Consider the following 18,647-nt stretch of genomic DNA (forward strand, 5'->3'; position numbering starts at 1 on the left):
ATTTTACTGATTGCATTTTTGGCATCAGTATCGACCACTTATCACCCCCTGATAGTTATTTTAAAAAAATATTTAATGTATAGAATTGACCTCTCTACAGATTTATTATAAGTATAGATGAAGTACTCTTAACCAACAACATATTTATATTTATATTTGAATAAAGATTAATATTATTATGTTGATACAACTTAAACAAATTATTTCGACCAACTTTGGTACCATAAAAACGGTAATTGTGACTAAACCTTAAAAGATAGACATATGCCGTCGCGGACTTTTTTTTAGATCATGTATAGAGGAATAATTCTTTCATACATATTTTTTGTGTATCTTGAACCGTTTTCGCAGCGCACGCAAAGAAAGCCTTCAAAAATGAATAATTTTCCCCGTTTTTTACACATTTACCGCTCTGTCTTTGCTCCTATTGGTCATAGCGTAATGTTTTTTAGCCTATAGCCTTCCTCGATAAATGGACTATCCAACAAAAAAAGAATTATTCAAATCGCACCAGTAGTTTCGGAGATTAGCGCGTTCAAACAAACAAACAAACAAACAAACTCTTCAGCTTTATAATATTAGTATAGAAAGTATAGATGCTGCCACATACTTTCTGTAGTTCGTAGGCCTATCAGCAATGGTGCCCGCCTCTATGTTCGAAGAAGTATGTCGGAAAGAATTTTATTTTGTCCATATTATTTTTATAGAAAGTCCGAAAGTATAGTAGATGTTTTTAATTAGCATTATTTGTTATAGGAAATAAGAGTGATCTTAAATATGTATTTCTAATATTATGCTGTGCTCCTTAGTGGTAACAGTGCACCTCAGTGGTACTTTGTTTTAACTTCAGATCATATGTGCTTCATGTTTATGCGGTGAATCTCCTAAGATCCACTACTCAAACTAATAATAGATAAAATATACAATATACACACATTAAGTACATGCAGTTTGTACTTAACCGTTTTGTAAACTATGACTACAGTATGACGTCTTACATGGTGGTAACATTGCAAGCAGTTGTGGTGGATACAGAAAACACCGCATAAAGTGAATTTGGCTAATCTTGCGCCTGTTAGTTTCAAATTCAAATTCAAAATATCTTTATTCAGTAGGTAACATAGTTACACTTTGAATCGTCAATTTTTACACAACGGACGGCTCATCCGCCTAAAACTACTGCAGCTTCTCACAACCTGTATAGCCGGGGAAAAGAAGCTGCAAGGAAACCTCGGCACAGGGCCCTAGACGTTCTTTAAAAAAAAATAAACATAAAATATTGTTATACATTTGAGTAATTTAGCTCCCTAATATCAATTCTCAGACAAATAATCCCATGCATTCATATCTTCTAAATAATGAGTAACTTTATAATAACCTTTTTTGCAAAATTTGTGTTTAACAGAAACGTTTTATTTAGATTGTTGTGTTGTGTACAACTGCAGGATTATCTTTGGTTTTGTAAGACGTTGTGCCAAGAAAGAAGAGATGGCATAGAGAATTGTATATTACCAAGTTTTTAAACGTGCAAAAGGTGAAGTTTTCTTTAAAAAAAAAATGTAGTTCCGCAATACATAATTTAACTAGTTTTGTGCTCACCAGTGTTGTCTTACTAGTTTCTTATTTACCTACCAATATTTTATGGCCTCAAATATAAATTAAAAAAATATATTAATTTAAGGTGTTAAAAGCTCCCTAATCTTAATATTGTCAATATTTGTTAAATGAACGATGATAAAGTTGATGACCTTTGACCCATTCCTGCAAATTCAGAGGTACCTACCATCATGAGAGTCGTAGATGTAAATGACGTTTTTCCATCCGTAGAAGGTGATAGTATCGATCACGGCTTTGTGGTAATCCGGCCGCATACTCACTGCATAGTCTATGAGACCAGACGACGGTGGGATTACCTGCAAAATCACAAATGTTATTTTACACGGTAGCAAACATTTTCCAATAACTTGTTTAATTAACAACCTTCGCTAAAGCCCAATAGCATCATTGAAATCAAAAGGAAACACAAAATATTCCAATAATCCGGAAAAAAAATACAGGTAACTTGTAAATGTTTAATTTAATTAAAAATTAATAAGTTGAACAGTTTTAATGCAATGTGTGCTTTCATTTAAATTTTAAGCTGAACTCTTTGTGATTGATGTTTTCATAGCACTCACCCGGGCTTGGGCTTAGGGTTTAATGACGATACATAGATCGAAAGAATGTTCAAATTCAAATTCAACTTGGACGGGAGGAGGACCCTGTGGGGTACCTGATGGTTAACATGCTCGTCTTGGCTTGACAAGAGCTGCGGGTTCAAGTCCCGTCCGAATCAGTTCTTTTTATTATGTTTAATTTTCTCTTTGTGCCTGGATTTTTAATAAATCCATAGTATAATAAAAAGGAAGCCTTCCTCTGTTCAGGCTAATCTCGAGAACCACTGAATGAATTTGTATGCAGTTTTTACTATTAAGATCTGCATTTCTCCAAGAAGACAAGAGCAAAAATGGGACCCAAGCCAAGGCGGGTACAGTTGCTATATAGTTCGGTTGCTTTAAATAAAATAATTACAGATCTCATAATAAGGGAATTGTACAATAATGTTATTCTTGAAAAAAATATGGACAAAGCCATTACGTATTCAGTTGAATTTAGCGGCTAGTCAAACATTGTTCTTTTTTCTTTTATAGCGTCTCTGTAATACTTATATTTAATACCTTAGGTACCTACCTACTTATAAGTATGTAATACTTATAAGTAGGTAGGTACCTAAAATGACTTCGCATAAATTCTGGAGAAGCCAAATAATTTTGAAAGTACTCCTATTACGCAAAATAGATATTTAAAACGCCACAGGTGCTCTTATTTTCCTCTAAAGCTAAAAGCAGACCAAAATTCTTGCGCAAAGTACTTACGCACTGTAAAAGTTTTCAGTTTCATATGGAATTATAGTCACTATTTCACAGATAAGCTAGAATTTTCTTTTATTGATTTGAAAGTTCTGATAAAGTCATCAGAAAAATTCGGCGCGTTTTCGGCATATCACTGGATGGCATAATTTTTTTTCTAATAACCAAAACAAAAATCGATTTTATTTATTCTGTAATAGTGACAATAAATTCCATACAAAACTGAAAATATTATTAGGGCGGACGATGCGGAAGAATCCTCATGTCCTTTCTGCTTCAAAAATGGATTTCACAGGGGAGTAATACGAAATGTGTAAAAATGACAAAAGGAAAGAACAAGATAAAATAAAGCATAATAATATTTAGGTACATTATCCATGCGCAGTTTTATTCTGTAGGAATGTATATTAACAACAATACACCCAGCTCAAGTTATGTTTTGGTTCTGTGATTATGCGATGTTATCCTACGCTTTGAATTTTACCATAATAACTATTTGTTGCCAAGTTAAGTTTTAACTTGAAACTTTTTTAAATCATAGTCAGGTACGATCCCGAAGGCGACAACGGACAACAAGCTGCCGACCACAGCAACCTGTCGCTTTGTCGCCGCATTCTGAATTTGTTTCGTACAGTTGCGGTCGACTGCAGTCGCCGGTGTCGGAATTATATCTACTAAAAGATACGGTTAGGGAACATACAACACAGGGTAGGGAACATACTAGTGCAACACAACCTGCCTGATTTCTTTGATGTGCCAAGATGATCAAGTGCTCTAAACCACTGAATTCGACTGTATGAGTTTGATTTCATGTTTGGAACATAGATAATTGATATTATGTGGTTTCAGGATTTGTGCCTGGTTAATGATAATAACAGTAGATAAGTACATATTATTCACCTCTACCTACCCCTTCCGGGACACAGGCGTGATGTCATGTTTATTGAATTGAATATGGCTGATCCGGGCTACTAGCCCAACCACCTCCTTTTAAATATTGCTTTCTTGTATAATACTATTGCATAGACAAGTATCTATAATTGTTGCATTTGTGGAATATACATCGCAAAACCTAATTATGTTTTGCCCTCACTAATTAGTGAGGATATCACAATCTATAGAATAGAACAGAATAGAAATTGTTTATTATAAAAGCACGCCACACACAAAGACAAGACAATAACATCACTTAATTTTTTTACAAAACATTTACAAACAGCATTAAGCATCAATTACAGCAAGCAGGATGTTCATTACAATGATCATAAGGTGGTGGTGGACGTCCTGAGATAAAAGGGCCTCACTCAGCACAAGTCGCGGCGTGAACCACGACGCTGGTATTATGTGGACCCTGTTGGGATCTATTTCATCATCACATTAGCGTCGTCCCGTTTTTACGAGGACCGCTCACTTGAACCTAAATATTTGATAGATTCCGTTTTTTACCAACTTCAAAAAAGGAGGACGTTCTCAATTCGAACGTATATTTTTTTAAATAAGCGACTGCCTGTCTTTTGCTCTGACCCGCGAAGATATAATCAGCCCAATACGGGTAGAGTGAATGGTTCAACTCCGGCTGGGCGGACAAGTTGCGTATCTATTCTACTGTAGGGGAACACCTTGTTGACATTCGCAGCATGGTCCCAATTTTCTTTCACGTCTACAGATTGGTCTAAAACGACAGGGTTTCGCCATGAACATTAGTGATGACAGAACCATGGCCTGTATGACTTGTTTATGTTCTTGTCGTGTTTTCTTGGCTAATTTAGACTTAGAACATGTAAAACGTTGCCAAGATCTCGATCATGTTGATCGCAATGTCAAAAAGTTATCAGATCTCATGGAGAGCCAAGCTTCTGTAAAGGCAAAATTTAATCTGTCCACGCTACAATTCAAATTTAGTGAGACGTAATTTGCAAATATAACTGCAATTATTATCTATAACTATACTTAAATTGATGCACAATAAAAATCTTTATCTTTATCTAACTCTACACACCCTAACTATACAAACCCTAAACTTACAAACTCTACATGTTAGATGAAATATGTGGCTTGTCCGTTTTGTTACTACAAGATTTATTTAACAGAATGGCAAAGAACAGTAAATAAATTTGTTGCCCGTGGTGACGACATGAAATAGTTTTTTTATCTTACGCTGCTGTGATGGTAGCGAAAACGTCTTCGGATTGAATTCAAGATCTCCTCAACGAGTATTGTTGTAATGTCTATTAATTATGATGGTCACAATTCTGCAATCTCTTTCGTTTTCAGACAATTATTCGACTCTAGTACGCTATATCGACCCCGCCTTGACGCTAGAGCGGGACAGACACTAACCTCGCTTATTATTTCGTTTCACAATTAGTAATTTTGTCCTTCTAACAGTTATATCAGTCTTTGGCCTTCCAAAATTAGCATTTTTTATTTAAGTAGACTTCTTTTAAATATGAACTAGTTTTGAGGACTAGAATTTACGTCTTTTTCGTCTTAATCAAGTCTGTTTAATTAACTTGAGTCTAATTAGTGCAATTCGCGTCACCTTATAAAAGTCTAGATTCGGATTCAGGAGTGTAGTCTCTGAAATTAGTTGTAGTAAATGCGATTTATGTTTTGATAGCTTCACATTCTTAGAAATACAGAAGAACCTTTCTTCACTGCTGAGAACTTGCTTATCATTTATAATATCATATGATCCAAACATGAATTCGAAATCAATGGTTTGAACTTATGCTGGATTCGAATCTGCGTGTTCTCAATCATTCTTTCAACCAGGCTAATCCGGTTCCATACCCATATAAATACAAATAAGTAATAATAAAACAAAAAAAAGTACTGTATGAAAATTGAGCTATCAATCAGCCTTGAAAGGATATATTTTACTTACAGCAGTTATCTAGATATTCATTCGTGTATGTTTAAAATAATGACCCAGTTGGCACACTTGATTATGCGTCTGCCAAAACAGGGGATCTAAGTTTAAATCCTTACTGTTTGTTTTCATATACGCTCACACGACAGTCAACGGAAAATTCCAAAGTGTAGCAACTCATACGAGCATAATTCCTCCTTGACACATTGCTCCAATTTATCGCACTTTTTGTTTCTTTATTTTTTATTCAACATCCAATGGATAAACGATATCCATAGTTAAGACCTAGTCACGATTATTGTTTTCGTGTTGCTTCTTATCATCTGTATTACGTATGAAATGTAATGCATAATGTATGTGCTTTTTGGTAGTTTATACGAGACCCGACCAAAGGGCATGCTTTTGCCCAGCCGCAGGGTCTTATATGCTACATTAGATAGATTAATGATACCTCCATTATCATTTTCACAAGCTTCGCTTACCTAACCTGAAGATTTGACAGATCTGTTTTTTACAGAAACAACTGCCAGTTTGACTTCTCAGTCTGTTTTCTGAAGCTTTTCGTTACCCGGTATAAAGATATTCATTTCAATAAACTAATTATTTTTGGTGTAAAATAGGTATATTCGTAAAAGAAAAGTTTAATCCATTGAGCTGATTTTCGCCTTAGGAATCTTGTAATAATCGTGAGTTTACTTATGTATGTTCGCTTCAATTAATGTAAGCGGCTATAAATATTGACAAAATATGAAATCAGGCGCTTCCATGTTCTAGATTATCTGAAACTTATACCTACGGCATGAAAGTGTACACACTCTTTAAAAGCGACGTTGGCCTCTGGTGATAAAACATCACTGCGACATCGCTGCGAGTGGTCATAAAATGTAGCAATAATAACGTGAGACTTACTTTCTCAGGGAACCATGGGGTTACGAAGGGCATCTGGAAGGTGTTGGTGTACGAATGCAGAGTGTCAAAGGAGTCCGGAGTTACGGCGCCCAGCATAGCTATCACTCCACGACCGAATTGGTTACAAACTGTAACAAAAAATTCTAGTTTTACGCACTATTTCACTACATTGTACAATAAACAAACAAACAAACATCTATTCTGTTTGTTTTAAAATGCTATCAAATATTTTTCGGGTTTTATACTAAAAAACTATTGTCCATATAATCCACTATATAGGATTTGCTAGAAAATGATGAGTTCGTTGGATTTTATAGTAGCTATGCGACCCACTGCAAAGTGATTCATAAAAAAAGGATCGAATCGGCTTGAGGTACTTCGCGGCGGCTGCGGTCGAGTCGAGAACAAAAATAAATATAACACTTGTCTGTTGCTAACAGTCTAAATATTTAGCTTATGGTTTCAGCACTACTCGAAAGTTGATGTCTCTTTGGACATCTAATACTTTAAAGTTGTTATTTTTATTATTACTATAAGGTAAGAACTTTATGAATGTACTGGTAATTTATATGGTTCATCCTAAAAAGTCATGTGATACACCAAGATACATTCGTTCGGTTATAATGTGATTGTCGTTTATAAGTACGTCTAACATGTTCAATAGAAAGCCATTTAAGAGCTGCATTTAAAATAATTGTTTTTATATCTGTACAAAAATAAACACTTTAATGTAACCTACACATTTTTAACGGTATTTTTTCTTCGAGTTGTGTTTTGAACTAGCCAAATCATATACATATTATTTATTCATTGTTATGTTGTTCGTATTGTTACATAATATTATTGTTATTTTTATTATATTCAATAGTCGATGTAGAAAGTGGAATGAAGTCGTAAATATTCAGAATTTGTCGTATGGGTCGTTCTTCTTTTTTATCGACAATAAAAGGACATTTTCTCGATTTATCGGATTTAACATCTTTAAAATTATAACGGCAATAAATATTTTAAAACATCATATAAAGATGTGTCTGTAGAGGACTATTTAGTGGTTCTCTTTATCTTGGTAACATACTTTTCTTTGCAGGCGCATTCCAAAAAATATTGTGACAGAGTGGCCCTTTTCATCGGAGACAGCATTTCAATTTACCACTCTGTCACATAATTTTGTGAAAAACGATCAAGCTACGTTAATAACTAATTGAGGAACCGATTAGTATTTTGCTTGTATTTTGAGTATAATAAGATAACTATATTTTTGGACAATCAAAACATGAAATAAAATTCTAAAACATAACTTATCAGAAGCAGAACGAAGGACAGATCATTGTCGATAAAAAAGAAGAACGACCCGTATAAACTTTTTGTCTTCCCGAAAAACGGTGTAACAGAAACAGAACCAAGAATTCAAATTAACCTAAGTCAATAGAAATCATTTTCCAAGCTCACGCAGCGTTTGTAGTGACATAATAATATATGTTTCACGAGAAAACATACCAAAATAGGAATATCGGCATTGCCTTTGAGTGCATAGAGAAAGATAAGATCCGTTCGGCGCATGCCATGATGGGATTACACTTTAATCTATATGTGAGATAGGAATTCCATTATGCATACAGATTAAGTTCAGGGTCTTATTATTATGATTCTCTTGAAATAAAAAAAAACCATTCAAACCTTTCAATAAAAACAAATGGTTGTGGGTTATAATAATGTTATAATTTTACCGTAAGTAACAATATAGTATTAATGTTTTATTTGATAAACAGCAATGCGCAATGACCTCTGATGGGCTGATTGTTCAGCAATTATAATTTCAGTCGTGACCGAAACTGACCACGATGCTAATTATTTATTCCCACCTAATTATGTTCGTCCAGAAGCTTTTAAACGTACTGCGAGTAGTTTTATATATAACGTATATTTTGTGCAGGTAATTATATTAAATAACATTGAAAGTAATGATTTGGCATAGATTAGAATATAATTTGCACAGATATAATAATATATTCTATGGTATTACCTAATGTTATTTCGGATTATTCTAACAAGAACTGTTCAGCATACTAATGCGACGATGTTAGACTCGAATATTCAGTGCCGAATCATACTGATACAGGACCAGATAATAAACTGTTATTAGCCAACCGTTCATGATTTATTTTAGATGCTCCTTAACGCATACAGATTACACTAACATTGTATTTCGCATTCTCATCTACGGATGGGGGATTAGTTCCAAATACCACTAGCATGAAATAACACTCTAGCACGTTACATTTAATTAATATCCGTTACTCCTATGGAGAATACTAATTCCCAACCCGACGGCACTTAACTCTAAAAAGTAGGGCGTTGGGGTTCTCTTGCCTTTACCACTATTAACAATTCAATTGTGGGTTTTCTAAGTTTCGTTGAGAATATTGAATAGAGGGACGAAATCATCTTTCCTGCCACGCACGCATTAGTACTCTCAGTACTTCCAAATATTGTTGAGGGTATTCGTGTTGAAATATGGATGCGGTAATAAAAAAAAAGCAAATATCGCTTGGTCTGCCCGCAGGGAGCGGAGAGTATGCGGATCACGTCTGGCCGGCATCACGCCGACTCATACACTCGCAGATACTTCGTCGGCTCTAAACTGTTAGCGGTTATGAGTGTTACCAAACTTTATAACGATTTCTTTCAGCTCCGAGCCCCTGTTCACTAGCTAGTATTATGTTAATGCAGCGTCGCTGTTTATTCAAACTTTATGAAACTAGGGCTTTTCAAACTACTAACGGTGTTTAGCACCCAAATGACTCTCTGGCGTACTCAACTTATCTGATACGGATTTCTCAGCTACGCTTTCACGTTTCTTGTCACGTATACCCAAATAAGCTTTTAAATTTAGATTGTCTATACACGACACTTCGAAACTTGCTTTTATTTCTTTCAAATATTGTAGTATCTACTTCATATCTTGCGCCAAACTTTTCTCATTACAAATAAGTCAGTAAGTACCTATGCTTATATTTGAAGACGAGGGAGCTCAGTGTATTGGCGATGCGTGCTAAAATATCGCTTCTCCGTAATGTTATAACATTTTAAGTTTGTCATTTCATTTTCGTTTTTCTCTGACGTGTATTGGATCAGGATTGTAACAGAAAAAGGAACACTTTCGAAAAGTTTAGTAAACATTTTAACAAGAGTAAAGTCATATTATATACGACGGAAGCGTTTAAACTTAGTACAACGACGGTGAGCTTTATCTCAGTCTGAATATAAATAATGTCTAGATAACACCGCCTCTCTAACCGGTAAGCACTAAAAATAAACGTCGACCGCCGTAAAGACCTGGTTGCTGAGTAAGCTCTGATTTTTGGATGCCACTACGGAAATGACTCGTCGTCTACCTAACCACACCACGGAGAGCGCATTTTATCGATTTCAGATTACAGGGCAGGCAAAAGTGCAGCCTTCGGATTACCGCAGCTCTGTGCAGCTTCGTTGAGTCACTGGTACTACATAACTGAACCACAAACTTGCACGTAAGTAGATATCTTTCATACGTACGATCTTTTATGGGTCTAGTGCAGCTGACTACCATCTTACTTCGTTAGTCTCGATATTTCCTTCCTGTGCTAAAGATGATTATATTTTTAAACATCATATAAAGTTGAGGAAAAGATATGTAGGGTCACAGATAAATATGTTAGGAACTAGTTGGGACTTCATAAGTTATCAGAAAAAACGCAGAATAAAAGTTCATTTTTGGATGTCTTTGTCTATTTGCTGTAAACTTTACTAAGAAAGTAGCAACCCCGGAGCGCTTAACTCGGGCAGTAATTTGTTTTCTACAAAGCTTCTTAGTGAAGTGAGGGAGTACTGCGTATTTTTAAAAATTAAAATTGTTCTTTGGAATACATAAACACAGCCTATACGAAAACGTAGTATGCAGTGTACGACCTACCTATTGCATATGAATTATATCCTACACCTATTGTTAACATAATTATCATGTATAATTATTTATTATCCCAAGAAACTAAATAAATAAATAAACATAGTTTACAAAGGAACTCAATTACTACTTACTGCCTAAGATGTGGCAATAAAACAAAACCCATTGATTGCAAGGATGTTTTTGTTTGTTTTTAAACATAGTACATTACCTGTAATAATGATGAGAAAAATAAAATAAAAACGAGGACTGGGTATATTGAGTTTGTTTTTAAAAATAAGTCGGAAATCATTTGTAATGCATTTTCCATGTTACGATTGTAATAATATAAGTATAAAGAGAAACATAGACCAAAATTAAGAAATACCTATTCGTAAATAGTACAATGGTACAAGCGTCTATGTATCTTTAAACATTTAAACATAATACATAAAATCACGCCTATTTCCTGTTGGGGTAGGTAGAGACCACGGAATTCCACTTACTAAGATCCTGACACACCACTTTTGCTTCTTCCATTCTCATGAAAGACTTCATGAATGCTAGCCGGTTTAGAGTACCCTTGACCTGGCCTTTCTTTAAAATATCCTAGATCTGATGGCGGTATGTACGCCTGGGCCTTACTCTTCTAACTTTCCCACTTACACCCGGACAGTAAATCTTTTAGTAAGTTTACTTTCATTCATTGTCTTTATATGTCCGAACCATCTAAGAATATCTCAATTATGTAGTATGTCATGCTCGATATATTATGTTAATAATAAGTATTTCGATATTTTCAGTGGGTGTGTACGCGTTTGGTTTGCATGGCGGGAAATATTCGCTTCGTGTCGTAATCTGTACTCAGTGGCGGGTTCGTTTGCAGCTCGCGAAGCGGAGCCCACTAGCGCTATTGAGTTGGGTACCCCACTTGGTTTCAGACCTCTCATATGCCGCAGACCCAAATGCATGCTTTGAGCTAATAATGAACACGTGTTTTATGCTTTTTGCAAACGTTTTCCATTTGCAATTTTAGTTAAGTCGCTTCCAATTTATTAAATAATAGCAAAAAACTTAATGATTAGATTGAATCCCGTTTGCGACTACTTTTGGAAGCGGAGGAACATGTCAATCGTTTCAGTAAAAGAGAAGCCTCGACTTGCACCAGGTTAACGAACTTCATTTTGAAACGTGGCAGCAATTGATGTAGACAAAGACACCAGCGTCAGGAACTCTTGTATTCTATCCACCCTGGTTTTTCCGAACGGCCACACTTTGGAAAATTCTTTACCATATTATTATAAAAAGTACTGAAAAACAGGATAGGTATTATAGATACAAATCTAGAACGGTTTGTTGAAATTGTAGTCCTTATGTTTACATCTAGCATTATTACCTATGAGCTTCTTTGTCTCTTCTTATTGTGATTAATCTTAAATGTGTCATCGCCATTATCATGGTGTTAGTAAAATATCTTCTTCATGGAACAAAATCGAAAGCATAAATAAAAAAGCCTTATATCTATCCTCCTGTGGCCTAGATTTCTAGACACAATAGTTAACCAATAGTTTCAGATTTTAAAACGACTCAAATCCCGCTTTTTGTTTATTTAATATTTATATTTCTCCTCCACGCTGCTTCAAAGCGTAGCGTGCGGTAGGTGGAGTTATTAATGTTTTCTCGTTTGGAGATATTTTGTACAACCAAGTAAGTTAAAGCAAAGGCTATTTCTCGTCAAGGTCCAACAATCGCGGGGCTATTCAACGTCAGCGTTCATTTGGAACGCAATCGGCAAAGTCACTAGTTCCTGCGCATCCAGTCTCATCTGCGAGTTGCTCGACAAAACAGTTATTCATTCGTTTGGAGTCCTTATATCTTGTAGTTGCTGTTTTGTCTCTCATATCTGATTCGGATTTAAATGAACATCCAAAACAAGTAATATAAACCTGCTGAATTGAATGCAATCTTTCGAAACGTGTTGTAATACGTATTAATTAAGCACTCCGATTCCACGAGCGTAAAAGATTTCGATGATGTGTAAAGGAAAGTCTTTAATTAGGTAGCTATGAATATGTATATTAACGTTTCTTCATCAGTATTTGCGAAAGTAAATCTGTCTGTTACCTTTTCGCTCCTTAACTGCTAGATCGATTTGGACATAAGTTGGCAAATAGATGGATTGACACCAAGGGACAAACATAGTGTACTTTCCAGGAACTAACTTAGACGGGCATAGTCTTACCGCAACAACAACTCGACAAGGACGAAGTCGCGTCTGAAAAGCAAGTGTGTTATAAAGGTGTCGTGAGTAAAGCCACCGCCACATTGCGACACGCTGCGGCGAGGCTTCGGTTTTATATCGCGAGAGGCGCGTGCCTTAAACATTCTTGCCGACCCAAATAACTGCGAGCGTCGAGGTGCCCATCACGGTGCTTCTACCCTATACAATTCGCACCCTGGATGCCTTTCCACACTATTAGGTGAATTTCCAATGAAGGCTTCCGGTGTTCTAGAGTTGTGAGTAATAGAATTACCTTTGCCCTTTGATTATGTTAAACCTTCGGTTCCTTTGATTTATTAGTACTAATTTTATATTTATTATTAAAGAATTTACATTAGCTACTGTTATTGTCTTTACAGCGTAACTTTGATAAGATATTTCTGTGAAGCAATCACGAGGGTACAAAGGAACTATTATTGCCAAAGTTCTTAATAAATAAGTGAAAGCACGCAAAAGGCTTGTTTATTATGTCTTCTATAGCACTGAAAACTAATAGCCAAAGTTAGGCTGAGCGCTTACTAAGTTTGTGCACACTTGTGTGGGGAAATCCTTAACGAGCAAGTCACTCAAGGTTTTAGGCGGGGTTGTGATTTATTTACCACTAGTAACATCTGTTCCATAACATAAGTGTCTAGATGATAGTTTGAAGTTGTCAAATTATCGCACACTTGCCTTGCCAAGATTGGGTTTGCCGTTGTTCTGTCGGAAGTTTCACAAATTAGTATTTGTCACAAGCGCTTGTAGTAAGTTACGTAGGTACCGCTAATTTGTGAAGTAGAGTGGGGTCTCAAACAGTACCACGATATCGGTACCTCGAGCACGTCAACTTCTAAGTAGGTTCTGAACTGACTACCCTTAACTTCTTGTCCTTATTGCTGTATTTTAATTAGGTAGTTAAGGTTCCTGCTATTTTATATTTGAACTACGGTTCAAATTCTAATGAAGCTTGTGACATTATAATTAATAAATAAAATTACGTTGAAATGTCTTGTAGAACTATTCAATAGATTCGTTTTATTTGGCTGATCAGTTCGCTTAGGTATCATTAAGCTTTGCTAAGTAAACTTTGACGGTATTGTTAAAACAATGACTGCAATTGCCTTTTAATTACAATAAAGTAAGGACAAATACTTCACAAACAAGAATGCCATTGCAATGAAATATTGTTTTATTTATACTGAGGCAACAAGGAAATTGGAATAAATAGCGTAGCATAAATAAATTTTGTTTATATTAGGAAGGAAAGGTTATATTTTTATTCGATTTCTAATACACTAGGTATACCTATTACATGTTTTTAACAATGTTTTATGATTATCTGCTTTCATTAGTCCATTGCTATTAGCCTACCGCCCAGAACAATGCTTGTTGTTAGGATTAAAAGGGGGTAGAAATATACCGGGAATAAGTAGAGGAAATTAGTTGTTTTCAAAACTAAGCTTTATGTCAACTGGCATTAGGTTTTAAATTTGTACACGTTTATATTTTGGAAGTTAAAAGTATATCGTACTAAGTATAGTGAAGTATTGTAGTATTTTTCATTGTGGTATAAGTATGCGTTATTTGGGCGTCTCTAATTTAGCCGCTGCGATATGATTAATAAAATTCAATTACACAGAATGAACAAGGTATGTTATATGTAATATTTTGCTTAGTGCGAGTTTACATCAATGGATATCAGCAAGCATTTAGAATTTATTAAATATTAAGGGGTGTGAACCTGGCAAGAATGTTTAGCAGAGTGCGCACGAGACGGATTTAATTCCATGAGTAGGTCTCCCGAGTTGTGAACATGAAACGGGGGAACGAGCGAAAAGTGACCACATTGGAGCGCACAGTACAAAGATTAAATTGAATTGGGCAACTTGCCAGATACACCGTACCCAAATTACGAAATATTATGCTGATTTTATAGCTTGAGTAAAAGCTGCTTATTATGTTCACTACTGTTCAAGACTTCGTACTCTTAAGCAAATGTTTACTAATATGCTTAATAATAACTTGGTTCTTATTTCGGATTAAATGAAAGAGTAGAAGGGAAATAATCACTTATTTTGTAATCCATCCAGACCTTTTCACGCTCCCGCATATTATGCACATACTTACATAGCTGTCATTCCGACTAGGTAATTCTAAATGCGATGAAAATTCAGCGGTGGAAATGTGTTCCGCGTAAATGGTATATTTAATGTCAGGATTATTTCAAAGCGTGCATAGATCCAGTATAAAATTAGTGTCCATCTTATGATGGGCATTAAAAAAAGGGACGAAAGAAAAACATAATATTGTCGTTGTAGATACACAGTTTGGGCGTTTTAACTTTTTATAGCCGCTTTAAGAGTGAAAATTCAACGGGTATCCGTGAACAAATAGTAGTCCCTGAAGAGAAGAAACTGCCATAAAAATTCGTGTCGTCGTCATTAGTCTCAGACGTGTTTTGATCAGGACGCTGCGCGGCGTCGGACGCGGCCCGCCTCTTTTTATCTTCGACTCGCAATTTTAAATGAGGCCCCGTGAAAAAATCCGCCTTAGAGGGAACTCGTTTTTATATCCCAAAAGACGGGAAATTACTTTTACGTGTTGGTTAGAATTACAAAGTACTAATGTCAAGTTCAGACAAAGTGGAGATAGATTTGCGGAGATCGGTGAAGTGGGATGAAAAATGTGGGAGATGCATGGCCGGGTTGGAATATCAGTCCGCAGATGAAAAATCGTGTTTCCTTAGTTGTCTATACTACTTGCTTTACGATGTGAGTAAACTGGAAGGTTCGATGGAAATATGCAGTTTCGTTTTATGCCTCTCTGTAAGTGATGTTTGTAAATATGCAGAATTTAGATTATTCTTTCCTGTGGGTCACGTTTAGTACTTACTCGTACGATTGACGTGCTCAGTTGAGGTTTGGGAATGATAAAACGATATTACTTATAAAGTAAGCAAGCGGTTATTTTACTTTAAATTCGCTTCTGAGTCTGAAGAAAAAAACGACAATACCTACATTTACTTATTATTTTATTGGTTGCTTGTTTTATAGTCACGAAAAGGTTGATTAGAATTTATCTACTTAAGTTGGAGAAGTCGAAACCTAGATGCAGGCCCAGGACTGGGGGCACCTCTTTGTAGTTCAAAGCTAAGGCATCGCCACTAATGAAAACCTCCATGTTTGTGACTTGTTGGTAGGTAATGTTTACTTACCTGCTTACCTTCTTTTGAAAACGACAGCCACACCTATTGATGGGCTTTTATGCACTTATAGCCATGAAGAATTTCTACTAAGACACAACATTCAACGACTTAAAGAAGTATTTAATTAACCGATCTCAAAAAAAATGTTATCAATTTGACCCTTTATAATAATATGTCTATAATATGGTTGGAATGGAATGGTATTTATATATAAGCTCTCGCATATTTTGTTGTACAAAAAACTAATATATTAGAATGACTTTTTAAATTATGTTATATTTAAAAAGTTTACCTATATGTAAAAAGTTAATAAGTATCAATAAACTTAACTATATAAAACTGACGTAAATAAGTATTAAGTTTATTTATCAAACATATAAGAAAGTCATTAAAATAATGACGAAGCGTTGGGAAAGTTAGGTAAAATGGAGTCACTTTAGAAAACTTGTACGGTTCTGTTATTCTTAGCTCATCCTTAAGAATAAGAACCGAATTCCGTAGAAACACGCAATTGCTTTCAAGTAGGCTTTAGCGGAACATTAAGACTTACAAAATTGTTGAGGGGAAAATACTGTCTCATGCAGCTTTACGTATTCCACGTGATGCAGTATTAGTATTTTTCTCAATGCACAACGAGTATTCAAATTAGAAGTCCTATCGGCGAAACTTTACCGCCATTCGTACGAAACTGTTTGACTGAACAAACCGCAAGCCGCTTGGGGCTGCCAAGCAGAGAGTACAATTTGTGCAAAAATAAATCGGACCATTCCCGTCAACTAGCGTTTTCATTTCTTCCACACAGAATATTACTTATCTCTACGCTGTATCATAGTTGGGAAACTCTTGCTAGTTTACCACAGTGCTCGATTACTTGTGATCTTTAAAGTAATTTTTATTTATTTTTTATAGATGATGTAATTGTTGAAGTCATTTACTTACTTGTCGACGATACTAACTAATCCTCTATCTTGAACAGACTGATAAATACCTAGCTACGGACTTTACACATTCAATAGAACAGGCTAGGCAAGACAATCTATAACCTGTGATAGAGAGGTACTGTACGGGAAAATCCAGGCTGTTCGCGATACAATGTCTCCATCAGTGCCAGTCACTCAAAGAGCCAAGGAGCGTGTTATATTAGAATTCTAGGAGAGGATACCTAACAGGTATACAAACCCATTCTCGTTATGCTTACATTCACACCATGGCAGAAGACAACAAGCACATATATGCCTATGTATTTATTGTTTTCAGTATACAATTTTAGATTCGCCCTAAAACTAATTTGATTACTTACCATCGAAAAGTATTTTACCATAGGTCCGGTCCAACTGATGGGTACAATTATAGGTAGATAATATTTTACAACTATGGAGATGGTTCGAAAATTAAACAATACCATTAGATCTTGTGTTATAAGAACCGACTAAGACAGACCGCTACTATAATAGCACACATAATATTGTAGTGTCGGATTCTTATCATCTTTATTCAGCATTATGATCGCTGTCTTTCATCCATTTGTTTGTCTATGGTGTCCCCATTCCGGGTGTAGAAACAATAGGCACTGCCGTCTGGGTGATCCAAGACAGCTACTCATTATTCCAATATTAGGCAGAATATATTTATATTTCGCTTACCTGTCATACTATTAAATATTATATTTTTCACTTTTATAAGGATTGTCTAGTTATGCTTACTAGAATATTTATGTATTGACGCTTCGCAGACCGCTATGAAATATTTAATAGAAATATGTGTGATATTTCGTAGAATATTTTATCAATTTTTAGCTGTTCTCTCGCTTCTCTGTAATTTATGTACCTACACAACTAATTGAAACTGACCACATCAAGTAGGAAGCAATGTGTAGTCGTGTTTGACTGTTCATATAGTCTCATATACTTGTATGTATATTATCTATCAATAAAACGAGCATTTTTCATGTGGATCCGATATTCCAAGTACAAGACAGAGAGGTAAATCTATAAAGAGCCATGTAAAAAGCTGCTTCACTCGGTTAACTACCTACTATCATGATACTGCTGATTTACATTATACAAAGTCAATAAAATTACATATTAATTAATACTTGGAGATAGGTATGTTACAAAGCGATATAGTTTAAAACCCTCGCTCCGAGAAATGTATGAGTTTTTTGTAAATAAGCTTTTAAGAAAAAAAAAACGAATTGGGCCTGTCCCTCCAAAATAAAAGTAAGACTTATTTTACAGGTTTATTGACTCTATATATATATAAACATTTCTTCGGTGATCCGTTAATATATCAATTATCATTTGCGGCATCAATTCTTGGGTGGGATTCCCTCGTGGGCAACAGAAGATTGTATTTGATTACAATGACAATATAAATGTGTTCAAGTTAGCTTTAAACCTTATGTGCTTTGTGTTAATTCCATACTTCCTACCTACGACAAGATGGTCAAACTTAGATTCCAACCTATAGATATCTAGGTTTAAACTAAACGCAATATTTCAAAATAATCTTAATATAAAAGGCCTATTGGATACTTATCGTTAAATGATAAACTACCATATCCGACAAAT

At 35.3% G+C, this 18,647-nt stretch overlaps 1 protein-coding gene across 2 annotated transcripts in view; it reads right to left on the bottom strand.

Moving 5' to 3' along the window:
- Positions 1-18,647, bottom strand: part of LOC126380678 (glutamate receptor 1-like) — a 137,745-nt gene that overhangs the window by 27,429 nt on the left and 91,669 nt on the right. For both annotated transcript variants that reach the window (XM_050030239.1, XM_050030238.1), the window contains exons 3-4: positions 6,691-6,818; positions 1,784-1,913 (exon numbers count right to left, since the gene is read on the bottom strand). In XM_050030239.1, the coding sequence (XP_049886196.1) occupies positions 1,784-1,913; positions 6,691-6,818 (258 nt within the window). The remainder of the gene's footprint in view (positions 1-1,783; positions 1,914-6,690; positions 6,819-18,647) is intronic.

The sequence above is a fragment of the Pectinophora gossypiella genome, chromosome Z (genome assembly GCF_024362695.1).
Source record: "Pectinophora gossypiella chromosome Z, ilPecGoss1.1, whole genome shotgun sequence".
NCBI classification, from domain to species: Eukaryota; Metazoa; Arthropoda; class Insecta; order Lepidoptera; family Gelechiidae; genus Pectinophora; species Pectinophora gossypiella.